Source organism: Rhea americana, unplaced genomic scaffold (genome assembly GCF_003343005.1).
Source record: "Rhea americana isolate MKP2758 unplaced genomic scaffold, rheAme1 scaffold_289, whole genome shotgun sequence".
In the NCBI taxonomy this organism is placed as follows: domain Eukaryota; kingdom Metazoa; phylum Chordata; class Aves; order Rheiformes; family Rheidae; genus Rhea; species Rhea americana.
Genome location: NW_028186411.1, coordinates 749,515 through 763,677, shown reverse-complemented (window position 1 = coordinate 763,677; position 14,163 = coordinate 749,515). Strand labels below are relative to the sequence as shown.

The 14,163-nt window shown below is 41.2% G+C and overlaps 1 protein-coding gene across 1 annotated transcript; it reads left to right on the top strand.

Moving 5' to 3' along the window:
- Positions 1-9,503: 9,503 nt before the first annotated feature.
- On the top strand, positions 9,504-14,073 carry TMEM17 (transmembrane protein 17). Its single transcript, XM_085308994.1, has 4 exons — positions 9,504-9,669; positions 12,441-12,544; positions 12,843-12,956; positions 13,360-14,073. The coding sequence occupies exons 1-4, from the start codon at positions 9,567-9,569 to the stop codon at positions 13,663-13,665; spliced, it is 627 nt and encodes a 208-aa protein (XP_085165120.1). The 5' UTR covers positions 9,504-9,566; the 3' UTR covers positions 13,666-14,073.
- The last annotated feature ends 90 nt before the right edge of the window (positions 14,074-14,163 follow it).

Sequence of the window (14,163 nt, the reverse complement as noted above, 5' to 3'; positions counted from 1 at the left end):
AGCGTAGACTCAGCAAAGCTCTTAAGCATGCTGAACACACTGAACCCATTCAAATCAAGACTGGACAAGAAGCATGCTCTCATTACATCAGGAGTTACAAAACCCACTGAGGAAGTGCCTAGGAAAGTTCTATGGCTTGTTTCGTGTGCAATATTCAGACTCTTCCTTGCTTGAAAACAAACAAACAAACGAACAAAGCCATGCTTAATTCACACTGAGCAACATGCTTAGTGCTGTCTGGACCTTGATTAAGCTCAGCACTGAAAATATGTCCACACTAACTGTCTATTCTCAGCAAAAATAAAAAGCTGTAATTCCTTGGTGCTGGCCTTTAATCTATTGCATTGGAAATGCTAATTGATGAGCTTTCTCCCCCAAATAATGTGACACTCTGTAGTTTAGCTTAACATGGCACCTTTCCTTCTTGCTGCTTTGAAACACATACAGCAATAAGCTGCTTTAAAATACTTGTCTAGCAAAATTTCACTCCTGTAGAGTAAAGGAACATTGAGAACAAAATGAAAATACCAGAAAGTTAAGTCATTCAGTCAACTGACTCCACCTTTCTCCATGATGAGATTTTTGGATGTAATGTCTAGAATAAAGTGCTGTCGGTCCAGACTTGGAGGCTGAAATTCTCTGGCCTGGCAGTGCAGAGTGCTTCCTAGGAGTGAGACAGCCTTAAGCCAGCTTTGTGCACCCCTGATCTACAGCTGCCAGATACTAGGCTCAACTACTTGTGCAAGGTGGAGCAATCTGTAAGTTCTACTATGCCATGTAGAAGATGCTGCCAACAGACATTCCTGCAAGCACAGGTCAGTGGGACTCAGGAGTAACTTCAACACATCACCTTCTGCCCATACAAACTGCTGAGAAAGGACTGTCTAGCAATATTTTCAGCCACTGTTAAACCAAGACTCCTTAAAACAAGGACAAATGCCAAGTTGGAGGCACTGACAGCTTTAAGATTGATTTGCAAATTCAAGCAGCTAAGCTGGAACTGATGTTAAAGGCCCTCAGCATCTGATAATTGAAACTTGTGCGATAAGCACTCTTCATAATGACTGCTTGAATTGACCTCCAGGATTCTTTAGTCTTACAGCTTAGTAGAAAAATCATCTCCTTTCTACCATTACCCTCTCAGAAATCCACTTTCAGCACAGGAGTAGCCACTGACTCATACTCCCTCTGCCTCAAGTAGCTGCTTGCCTTTTTATAAACAAATTCACCTGCAGCAACAATAAAGGCATAACAAGTCTCCAAGGGAACTTTGTTACACATGCACATGATACATGCTGGTGTGTTTTAGGGAAGTGATACAGAGTTTGGAACTTAGAGAACAATAAAATGAGAAGAATTAACTCCTGATCTAATTCTTCAAAGCAAAGACCACTCAGAACTGTGAATAGACTCCAGCCCTAAAGGAATTTCCTTCCATTCTGTATTTGGCATCGAGTTCTTTCTGATTTCTGCACTCGGGCATATTTTCCTTCAGGGAAAATACATTACAGTTAGAACACTGTCCACAATTTCATAATATATATTTATGAAGTTAATCATACTTGTGTCTCTCAAAGCATCTGCTAATCTGGGCTAGTAAATTCCTAATTATCCTTGCAGGACAGCAATATCGAGTCCTAGTGCAGTGGGTTGCCAAGTTTAATGTTCAAGGAAAGAACAGATAATACTGTTCCTTAGGGATGATCAGTGAGGGCTGTCTGATACTGCAGTGGGTAATTTGCAACGTACACCAAAACACCTCCAGCTTATTCATCTTCTTCTAAATCTTTTTCCTTCTCTGCCTATAAGATGACTTCCTCTCAAGCAAATTAGAGGAGACATAGTGTAAGAACCTCTAGTTCTTACACATATGGATTTGTTCCATTAGGATTGTTTTATTTACAGAAGGGCAGACAAGGAATGCAAAATACTCTTCACAAAAACAAAAAGGTAGCTGTAAAATTCAGCACAGTAGTTGGGTATCCATATTGGACAGGATGAGAAGTAAAGGAGTAACTGAAGAAAGGGTGACTTAGGCTAGATATTAGGACTGTGTTTTGTAATGATAAGGACAGCTGAGCACTGGAATAGATCTGTTCACCCAGGCTGTGTAGTCTCTGTCATTGGAGGGGTCTAGTTTAGGTATGCTGGCCTGGCTTTAGCACAGGAGGATAGAGTTGTCTCTCCAGGGCCTTGCTGACTTACCTACAGGATTTTAGGGAAGTCACAGATGTGCCAAGTTACACCAGACCCGATCTGGTATATGTTGATAATTTTTAAATGAAAAAGAGACTAGCTGAGTGCTTCCAAACAGCAACTGACTGTTGATTTCCACCTTTCCTTTTAATTACAGCTGGCTGATCATGGTGGCAAAGTAGGTAACTTGTCACACTGTAACACAAAGCCTACAGCACTTGAGCACAGACCTCTCTCTGCTAAATCACTTGCAACCTAGTGGTGTTGCAGAGGCAAAAAACCTGGCCCAGGTTATGCTAATTCAGTTTAAAGAAGAAAGCAGTCAAGGTACCGGGTCACTTCATAACAGATTTTGGCTTTCCTCATTGGCACCTCTCATTGTCATCTAAACACACTCAGTACTTGCCTCTTGGTACAGATGCTGGGGTTTACAAACAACACTTCAGCTGGATGGTCTAGCACTCGGTGTCTTTCTAACTACAGTAGCTGCACCAGCACCTAATGTTTTAATATACTGTTGTAATATATCCTGCAGCTTGGAATTCAGTAATTTACAAAGGCAAGTAAGACACTGTAGACAGAGTCTGAGGGAAAAAAACAGCTCTTAGTAGTGTCCTGTAATAAAAGCATTTTGGGGAGAAAGAGTGCAAGCAAGCACCACAGCAGGCTAGATTAGACATTCAATCCTGCCTCCTCCTCAACCATCAGTTGAAACAATTCGGTATGCAAAAAGATAATTCTTTGATTTTAAACATCTTTACAGTTAAAATCCCGTCAGACTTTCTCTAGTCTTAAGCACCACCTTATCGATTCTGTTTACATGAGAAATGCCACCTTCATATGACAAATACAAGTCTTAAATTTCGAAGACAGCAGACCTGAGAGTTCAAAACAATGATTCATACAGCTACTACGACCACTGAAACTGAGGTGCAATGCTGCAAAGCACCAAAGTGCACCCACAAATATAAGCCCCTCATCTGAAATAATTTAAAATCTAATAAAGACAGACATAAGAGTTCTTCGGCACTTTGGAGAGTTACTAGACTCTCGTTTCTGAACTACTCAATGAGAATTTCAGCCAAGTGTGTTTTGTTTGGAAACACAGCAAAGAGCCTAAAGCTAACAGATCATTGAACAAAAATAAACATGCAGCCAAATCCACATCCCAATAGAGATCTTGTAGACTGCAGCAGTATTGCCCCAGCATCCCCATCAGCATAACCCATGATGTTCAAAACTGAAGGCCCTGAACCTGACAGAACTCTGCTTCTGTGCCTTAGTCTTAGCAGTGGGACCTGTGGGGATTTCCAGTCATTCTCAAAATGCTCAGATCTCACAAGGAGGTGTAGGTACGGACATGAAGAATGGATAATGGAAACCCACAGATACTGGCTTGACAACACAACATGTACCTTTACATTCAGCAAAGCTTCAAAGCGAAGGGAGAGTTTGCTAGTGTTTGCAAGTTCAAATTTAGGCCTCCAAATGCGTATCAGAGAATCCGAATAGCTGGCCTCATTTTTTGAGAGTGCTGCTTGCAGCTCCCACTGAAGTTTCATTAATGCTTGACACACCCATGCTTTAGAAATTAGGCATTTATGTATCTGTCCAGGTATGGAGAGTAAGAGCCCTCTCTCTGCCTAGCAGCCTTTTTTTTTTCCCCTAAATGATCAAATTACTAATATTGTCCTGCATCGCTCATTTAGGGCTTAAGTTTGACCTAATTGCAAAGGACATGCTAAGCAGCTATTACAGAGAACTGTCAGCAGCAGCAGCATGTACACAGTGAACACTAAATCCTGCCTTTGATTTATCAGCACACAGATGCATACCATATTGGACGTAAAATTTTAAATATTGTGTATTTAGTTGTTGTCATCTTTGGATTCTGTAATAAGAAACAGAAGGTTGTTTCCAGCACTGCCAGGACCGGTGTCCCAGGAAGCATTTTGTATGAGTTATAAAGAGCATAGGTAAAGCATCTGATGTCATGCCTGGAGAATACAAACACCCCTACCAAGTGGTGGAGCTCAGATCCACAAAACAAACTCTGGGTGAGCTCAGGTTTCTGTACAGTATTTAGCTTTTAACAGCTGTTTTAGCAAAACACTTGGATGCCTTCTCTAATCAACAGAGGATAGACACAAGCAGCAAGCAGATCACTCCTTACCAAGGACAGCAATTAGCAGTTGCCTTCTAGGGGAACCCATGTCATGGGTGAAGCCTGCATAACTAGCTTGAATTGTACAAGCAAGACAGCTAAAATTACAGCATCATCACCTACCTACTCAGGCAAAGAAAAGAGAACAAAGTTGAAGCCATCAGATCCTCCGCCATGAAGATTCTCCCACACATACTCCCTTGCAAGCTGCGAAGGGTTGCAAAGCTGCTCTTGGGTTTTTGGTGTTTCTTGGTGCATTACTTCTGCACAAAGAGTACCACAGCTATTCTGACTGCATATTGGATGAAACCTGCTTTACTGAGAATTACCAATAGCCCCCATTACCTCCCTCTGCACCTCCAGAGAGACTAAGTCTGAAGCCTGAGTTCTGGCACTTGGGAGAGAGGCACAGAAAGCCCAGTCCTGCCAAGACTTGCAGGAGTGAATAGAGCAGAATTTATCTCCAGCAAGGTCTGGAAGCAGAGCCAGCATCTGTTTGCTGACAAAACTTTCAATCAGAAAAATGAAACCTGAAGGTACCCAATCTGACTGCAGCATTATAACACAGCCTTTGCTAGCTATTCCAAAGCCACCTTCTAAAATAAGGGGCCTCTGTGCACCACTCAGGTCATTCAGAAAAGCCTGGAAGGGCATGTTGATGACAACAGACCTTTGTATAAATGAGAATATGGCTCAAAATCTATCGATTTACAATACCTCCTTCTGTACCATAAAATCCTTCAGTATTTCTGCAAAACAAAGAGAAAAACTGGTTTAATAGTAACATCAGCTTTGAGAGTTTCCCAACATGCTTTTCAAAACTAAAAATCACTAAAACAAAACAACTTATGAAGCAGTGTTAACTAAATGCCAGGTACAGCAATAAGAAAATCAATTAATGGGAGGAAGTAATAGCCTTTTTTTTCCCATTGTCTTTATGCTTAAGACTAAAATAGCCAAGATATATTTAATGCACGGAAGGACTACAGCTATATGTAATGCTTGAAAGAGGGGCCTCCAGTAGGTCTCATCAGCAGCAATAATTGTTTACCAGACACAAAAATCCTCTAGGTGTTAAATGGATACCAGGGAGTAGTGTTCAAGTGACATGGAGAAAAGATTGTCCTAGGGAACTGCAAGCCAGAAGCACAGCTGTGAAATTGCTCTGGCAGACACTGTCACAGTTAATAACATGATCCTTTCAAACACATACATTAGAGTCTTCATGGCACTTGTAATTTGTTAAAACTCCCAATCTGTCACTTTTTTTCTGAGAACAGAAGGAGAAAACAAGCCTGTGCTCTGCTTTTCTGTGCATACCTCTGTTCACCAGCACTTCTTATATTCTTACATGTTTTACAGGGTTTCTTTTAAAACACCAGGCAGGTATTAAAGGGCAGACAAAGAGAAGAATGATTTCTGTTGCTTGCACGCTTGTGGCTATATAAGGGACAGTAGCACGCACACGCCAGGGAAAATGGCATTTGTGAGATTCCAAACCAGCACATTCAGAAGTACAGCAATTGCAATTCAGGTGGAAAGATAAACCACTGGCACCATTTAAATGCACTCTGTGTTTCCGAAATGCCAACTGTAAAAAACTGCTGATATTTAATTTCATTAGATATACTGCATCTGGTGTTTATGGCTTAGTGCTGTTGCCAGAGAGCCCCAGGAGCTTCGGTCTGGGAGCCAAGCCAGTGTCTACCAACTTAGTTGGACTACTGTGGATACACAAAGGTCCAATATTCCTCTGATTTAAAGCTTTCAGGCAGATTTTCAGAGACTTTTGTTTTATTTATAGTTAGCATGTGTGGAGAGAAATAAAACAGTCATTTAATATGCTGTGCAATTATGGGTTTATTTCTTCCAGTTTCTCATTTCAGTAGCTTATTCTGAAGCCCAGAGAACTGGAAATCTGTGTATTTCTATCTTAACCATTCGTATATGGATAGACAGAAAGAAATTCAGTAATGGAATGTCTTTCCATTAAAAAATAAAAAGCCATTATACAGCTTTATTATAAAACTGTACATTACACTATTTATGCAGATGGCCATCATAGCTGTTACACACTGTTAAATGTTCTTCTTTCTGTCACCCCTTATAGCATATATTTATATGTTTGTTATATGAAGCTCTGATTTATGAATGCAGATGCCCTGGTGTTCTTATACCTAGAGGTTTTAGATTCTTTTCTGCATGAAACTGGAATATCTGCTCCCTAAAAACCCTACAGAAAATCAGAGGAATTCTGTTCATTAAATTGACCAAAAAATGTGCATCTCAGCCTAAAGAAAACTAAACAGGATTAGCAAAACAGAAAGCATATTCTGTCTTCAGGGAATATTTTAAGCATCTGAGCGGACAACAAAATATTAAATAAAAATGTGCACAATTTTATTTTCCAAGGGTGTGTGGAATGCTTGGCCATCTGCTATAAATGTGAGGCTGCCAAATATCACAGATTCACACCTTGAGTTTGGAAATTGAGTTCACATGGCAAATCCATGTATTTCTTGTGGTGTCTGCATTCCATCAGCCTTTCCTTTACCTGCTACTCAGTTTCACACTTCACTGACTGTTAAGCTGGATTGTTTCATGGTTTTTAAAAGGGTAGAGCCCAGTTTTGCAAAGTCCCATTGATACCTGACTATATGCCTCAGAGGTTTTCAGAATGGGGCAGCATAAGAAAATCAGTTTGGGAGATCAGGGCCTCTGCTCAAAGCCACTGGCAGTAGGAATGGAATAACATTGTGCAATTTAGGAAAAATTCCTCCTTCCATTCTGAAAAAGTAATCAAGAGGGAAATCCTTGAAGGCTGAACTTTAACAGACTACCAGCTTATACTATGAAAAACACTGAAGCTTCCATGACAATCTTACTTAACCAAACCCAGACACACTTTTAATTCATATCAACCTGTTCCTTGTATGTAATTAACTGAGAATATAGGAATAGTGCACCCCTAATTTGAAGAGTGTTAAATAGATTAGGACCAAGGCAAGAACAGCTAAACAAGGTTTCAGGCAATTTGATTGTAAATCTTGCATGGATTCATCTTCTTGCCATTGTCTATAGCACAACTTTACAGTGAGAGCTGCAAGCTAATGCAAAAGTCACCATTATGCTTGTTGAGCTTCAGAGGAAATCTGTTTCTAGCACCTACTGGCAATTAGCAAGATAACAAATATAGATTGGCACTTTTTAATGTTCAGCAACCTATCTAACACTTTTTTAATGCTTCCTCAAATGTAGAAGCTTTAAACCCTTCTATTATCGTACTTGGTAGTCAGCTATTTAGCAGACATACAGTCACGGGTTGTAGCCACTGAAACTGTCGTACACCTCCAGTGCTTTCACAGCTTTGAGGTCCGTGCCTGGCTGGACACAAGACTGTGGGTATGTCTGCTCCACCAAATAGGCCAGCTCACTCAGGCACCACTGCCAGTATGCCCACAATATGATAGATCTCAAAGCTGGATACAGTCAGGTCGAAAAAGCTGGAAAAATACTTGGGTATTTTGGATATGCTAAATTATTTCCCTGTAGAGTAATCTTACCAGCAAACCTGAGCTAGCTAGTTCAAGACTACTCCACGTAGCCTTGCTTGAGTCGTGGTCAGTGCTGTACAGACAAAAGCGACCTTGTCTTTTTTTTATTTTACCCTAAGTTTTTGTAAGGAATATTTTGCAAGGAATATTTTTCATTTAATAGCTTATCTGTCTCTTGTGCTCAGGACCTGTCCTGAGTTTTGTGTCCCTTTCCGTAGTTTTCATCAGAAACTGCATACAGCATTTCACAGAATTAAACTGCTGTTTTGCCTTATCTGCAGAAAGGGAATAACCCTCACCTACCTTTTAAGTTTTATTTTCTATGAACACTTTCACAGCAAAGCCTGCTGCCTTCCCTGCCTCTTAGAGGGCATGCACAGCATCATTTGAAATTCTGGGATACCTTGAGATCCTTCTCCCTCCAATCTGCTGCAATTATTTAAAAATCACTTCCTCTTCAACTCTTCTGAAAGACTTAAGTTTTTTATGTAGGTCCCTGCTGGCATACCATACATCTACTTGGAGAAGTTCTTTGAAAAGTATCTGTTGTCAATACCACATCATTCATCAGCACTAAACCAAATATATTTCTCAGAACTCACGTTTGTTATCTGTCTCTGAGGTTCTCCTAGTGGAATAGGATGAAATTAAATCTAAATTAGGCTTTAAATTATTTAGTCAGAGATCACTGAGTTTGGAAAGTCATACTAGAGAATGAGCACCCAGGGAAGTAGTCAAACATGATTTTTGGAGAAGAGGATAGAAAGAGAAGAGAAGGAATTGATGCATCATATCAGGTATGTAAAATCACAAATGTTGTCATTCCTGACAGAAAAGGGGCACAAGTTGCTCTTTTGTTCCAGTTAGGCAGAAAATAATCTCCGCCACACTTAGGAGTTGCACCTTTCCTTCTCAGAAGGAATCAGGTCCTAGAGGTTCTGAAAAATCTGACAGATTATGGTATTATTAGAGTTCAAAGTAACTGTATGTTCAATGTAAAACACAAACTTTTTTTTTCATATTAATCGTTCTTACTGCCATGATGCCCTCCTATACCAGATAAAGCTAATTAGAACTCAAAGGCTCTATTAATACCAGTACTGCTTTTAACTCAACAGTGACACAAACAGGTTTCTTTGAAGAAAGGGTATTTTCGAGTTGAATTATACCTGAATCTACCATAAAACAAACGTTTCATAACAGACCCTCTAAACAATACTCGCTTTGAGTAACTAAATAGCCCTGACCATGTTTACCCTTACCCCACTTCTCCCTTCCCAGTTACCACGGAACACTACGAATCCCTTGAATCTACCCTGAGGGATGCAGAACAGCCGTGCTCTGGGAAAAACCTGTTTGCTCCAACCTTTTGTAATTATGATTTCAAAAAAACCCTGAACCCTGCCCCAAAACACTAGAGAAAAAACAAGCAAAAACCAAAAAAACCACTCGGCAAGCACCCCGAAGGGTACAGCGGCCGGGCACGCCGTGCTCGGACGCCCCAACGCCTGACAGGCACCGGCTGCGCCGCCGCCGCCGCGCCCCGTCCTGAGGCGGCGGGCGGCCGCGCCGGCGGCGGGGAGGAGAAAACGCCCGCCGGCCGCACTGCGCCTGCGCGCCGCCCCGGCCACGGCGGGTCGCGGCGCCGCAGCATGTCGCTGCCCGAGCCCCTGAGGAGGCGGCTCGGCTCCTTCAGCCGCACTGTCTTTACCGACAGCAGCCGCACTGGCCCGCAGTGCCCGGGCAACAGCGCAGGTAAGCGCGGCGGCTGGCCGGGCGCCTGCCAGCGACAGGCATGGCGGCGGGGGACAGCGCCCGCCGAGGCGATGAAGCTGAGGCGCGCGGGGGAGGGGGCGTGCCAGGAGTAAAGATGGCGGCACCAACCGCCGCCTAGAGGCCGTTGGGGCGGGGTCGCGCTGGGGGCCGTTACCGCGGTGTCCTCCCTGGGCTGGCGGGGCCGCCCGGCGCCGCCCGCGTGCTCCGTGGAGTTGCTGCCGATAACGTAGTTTAACGGGTGTTTTCTGGAGTAAAACAATAGCGGCTGCGGTATCTCTCAGCACTTGACGTGCTTCACTAAACGAGGAGGAGTCTGACTGAGAAGCAGTTCCACAGGCCATTCTGCAGCCACCTTCACAACTTGATAAGCGACTTTGTACAAAATGTTGCAGATAAAACACACCGTTGCCACACACCGTGCACTCAGACTATACCAAAATCAAAAAAAATATATATAAATGATTTATAAAGACCACTGAAAACAAATAAAAGCTCGGAGCTGTTGTTTTTAAGCTCCACAGTCCTGCACAAAGTTACAATACCAGATGCTTAGAGCGGAAGGAGATGTACCAAGCCAAAATGCAAACCTTCAATATGCAAGTTTTCCCTATCTTCTTCCAAGTCTTATCAATAGGGGCCCATAACTGCATTACAGGATCAATTCCTCATTACAGCCACCTGACCACACAGGATATTTTTCTTAACTCCAGGAATAGCTGCTATTTTTACACATTTCTGTTACCTTTTCTTTCATGAAAACTCCTACATGAATGCCAAAACCTACAGCAAATGGACCGTTAACGTATATGAGGTCCTGATTTCAAATCTTAAGTTTACACATACATGCCTTAGTGAGTTGCCCTAGCACCAAAGAATTAGCCGTTGGGTTTCTTGGTGTCATTTCTGCGTATTTTTACAATCCCACAAAGTAAACAGTAGTTCAGTTTAGGAGTAGAAAGATGAATTAGAGATGACTTATATTTCTAAGCATTCATACAAAACACAATCTTATAACTTGAGAAGAACTCAGTACTGCTATGAACGCTGTATCACTACGACCTGAAAGTACCTGAAACAGTCTCGTCGTCTGTTTTTAAATAACAAGGCCGTGAACTATTACATTTTCATCTAATACATATGGAACAGAACAAGTTATAATTAGTCAGTCTGATTTTTTGAGAGATAAAACAGTGTTTTAGAATTGTATCTCAGTGCCCTCTAAAATCCACAATTTTAGTTCTAGTTCTGGTATTTGGAGATTGATTCGTTAGAACAGCTGACAGTTGCTGGGACAAATTTCGGTAGATAGTCAAACTGCTTTGAGGTACCTATAGATTTTTCATTCCTTTGCAGATGAAGGAGACTGTTGATATTTAAAAATGGGATGATTAAAAAGCACTGGTTGTCTTGCACCTTCTATTTCAGTATAGCAAGTCCTTGCCCATCACCCCTTACCCTTAAGGTTTGTCCCAGTTCTGTCCCCAAATCCTCCTCCCTTCCCAGCTAGTCCAGTAGCTACTATGAACACTTCCGCAACGGGCATAAAGACTTCTGGAACAGACTGTACCGGGCTGCATGTGGCTGGACTGGAAACAGGGAAGACAGACTGAGATGGAACAAAGACAGGTATGAGAATGGCTGGAAGATTTGAAAAGAGATGGCATTATCAGGAGAGAGGTGGTTTTGAAGTCAAAAGTGAAAAAACATGGCTGATTGATGGTCTAAATTTCAATTGAATATCACCTTTGTGGCAGACGGGGACACAGGACTTGCATACAAAACAGCAGGTCCAAATTGGCAGCTCACAATGAAAACTTTCTAAACTTGCACCGATAGTACCAAGTGAAGATTTGCCTGAAAACTGCATTTGGGGAAAATGTGAGAAATGAGACTTGGTAATTAAAGTAAATTGGATGCGGTATCAGTTAACTAGACTATGGCAATAAAATTTAGTCCATTAAAAACAAATGATTCTCTTGGATGCCCGTGTAAGTTTTTCCTTGTTTAGAATCTAATGTTCTAAGTCTATGGTTAAGCCCTAAATGTGAAATTTAGGGCCTGCGTAGTGTTACACAGTTCAGTATTTGTTTTTCTTTGCACTATGTCAACTCATTTTCTTTTCTCAAGACTTTAAAGGATAAGTTTGATACATACAATGAATTATTGGCTCCAAAGAACTAAAAGAATTACTGTTTTCTTGCAATGTCACTCTGTATTCAAATGTCTATGATTCAAAATGGAGAGTGGGCAATGGAAGCCTGCTCTGTAGGAGCAAGTCCCTACCCAGGAAGGTCAGCAACAAAATGAGAGTAAGCCAGTATGTATTCATTTAAACTCGGGACATTTTCTTAAGAACAACAGAAAAAAAAATGCCACCTCCTACTTCTACAATATCAGGATATACTACTACTTGAACTAAATCGATCAATTTATTTCAGAGATTGTTGATTAGCTGGTAGCTTATGATGTACTCCACAGTCAAACACTTGATTTGAATTTATAACTAAGGGATCAAAATTCTGTATCCTGTGAGCCTAAAGTTACATTAGATTCTGGGAAATGGTATAACCAAAGACAGGGCAGAGTTTTTTCTCTAGATCTCGGAAAATATCATTCTTAATATTTAATTTGGCTGAGATCACCGCTAATGTCCTGCCTGAAGCTAAGATGGAGAAATATCTTTCTGCCGTACTTAATGAAGGGAATTGTGGAGCAAACTAGGAGTAATAAAGACTTCTTTCTATCTACAGATAATGAAATAATTTCCAGTTTACCACTGCAGATGTCCCTTTATTTCAACGTTTATTTTTTCCCGCTTTGGTGGCTCAGCACTATTGTCATGCTCCAATTCAAGGTGAGTCCAGAAGGARAGTAATGGTTGATATGTAATGGTTAATATGCATTATTAAATGCATTATGAAAGTAATGGTTAATATGCATCTGATCAGACACTTCCTGGTACAGAGGTGAAGCTCACTGGAGTTAGAGCTTAGTAGTTCTATGTGGGAATTGCTTGTAATTGGATGTTCTGAGGACATTTGAAAGCCAATACAGCACTGTCAACTTAGAGTAGCATACAGTATCTTCATTTAACAAAGACAGCACATTATGAAATAGCACGGTAGAAACTTTTACTCTCTTCTTCCCACTAGTATCCAATCTTGTCAGATTACTACAAGTTCATCGTGGTCACAGTCATCATCCTAGCCTCTCTAATAGAGGTCATCCGGCTATACCTGGGGTACATGGGCAATCTCCAGGAGAAGGTATGTTACCTTACATACATATTAATTTGTACAGGAGAGCTGAATGGGGATTGAATATAAATAAAATGGTTTGCCAGTTCCTCCAAGAAGCTTAAGTTGAAGACATGATTATTTCTGTCAGCTACAGTCTGCATCTTCTGTCCCCTTGGCTTTCGCTTCCCTTAGCGTTTGGGCATTCCAAGAAGTTTTTACTCAGAAAAGAGATCTCTTGCAGCCCAAAACTGTTTTGTCAGAAAAATAAGTACTCTTAAGAACACCGTATATGGAAATGTTAAACCACCTCACTTCACCATTTCATATTATGTGCTGGTTTTTGAAAGATAAAAGTGTGGGCTTTATCCACAAAAATTTGTATTTTTTCTACTCCACCTGCCAGTTTTTAACTGATGTCTTCCTGTTGTAGGTCCCTGAGCTGGCTGGGTTTTGGCTTCTGAGCCTTCTACTGCAATTGCCTATAATTCTCTTCTTGCTGTTCAATGAAGGCCTGAAAATTCAGCCGCTGGAAAGAGCTGTCAATATAATCTTTGCTTTCTTCCTCACCTTTCAAGTCATTGCAGCCTTTCTTGCCCTGAGAAAAATGGTAAACCAACTGGCAACTCACTTCCGCCTCAATGAGTTTGACCGGCTGGAAGAACACCCTGTACCTGATTTTTATGGCCTAGGAAAAGAAGAGGGTGCATTCTCCTTGGCTGCTATGGGCCCGTATTGAAGAGTTCTCCTGACAAGTGTTGGCTGGGGATCCGCATTGAGGGCCTGAGAAGTCACCAGAGGCATGCCTCACGCTGCAACAGCTCCATTTCCATTTTGTTAGGTCATTCTTGACCTTCCTACTTCAGAGACATTAAATAAATAAATAAATAAATAAAAAGATCTTGCTTAACAACCAGCATGGCCAACATTGGACCTCAAAAACCTGAGCTCCGCTCTGCAAGAAAAATTGAAGCTTATTGTGTAACTGGCCAACTTGATTGATTTATTGGCAGACTTACTGGGTAGAGTACGCATGGAATAGATTTGGTAGTTTTTACATTTTACAAAGCTGTATACTGTGTTTAAAAAACATCCAGAACTATTTGAACGGTTTATTTTTTTTAACAATAAATTTTTATACACTTTTTTTCCTGTTGCTATCAATTTCTCTCTGTCCTTTTGAATATGTTGCACATATTTAAGCTCTAGTGTCTTAGTAAATCAGAAAACCCCAAAC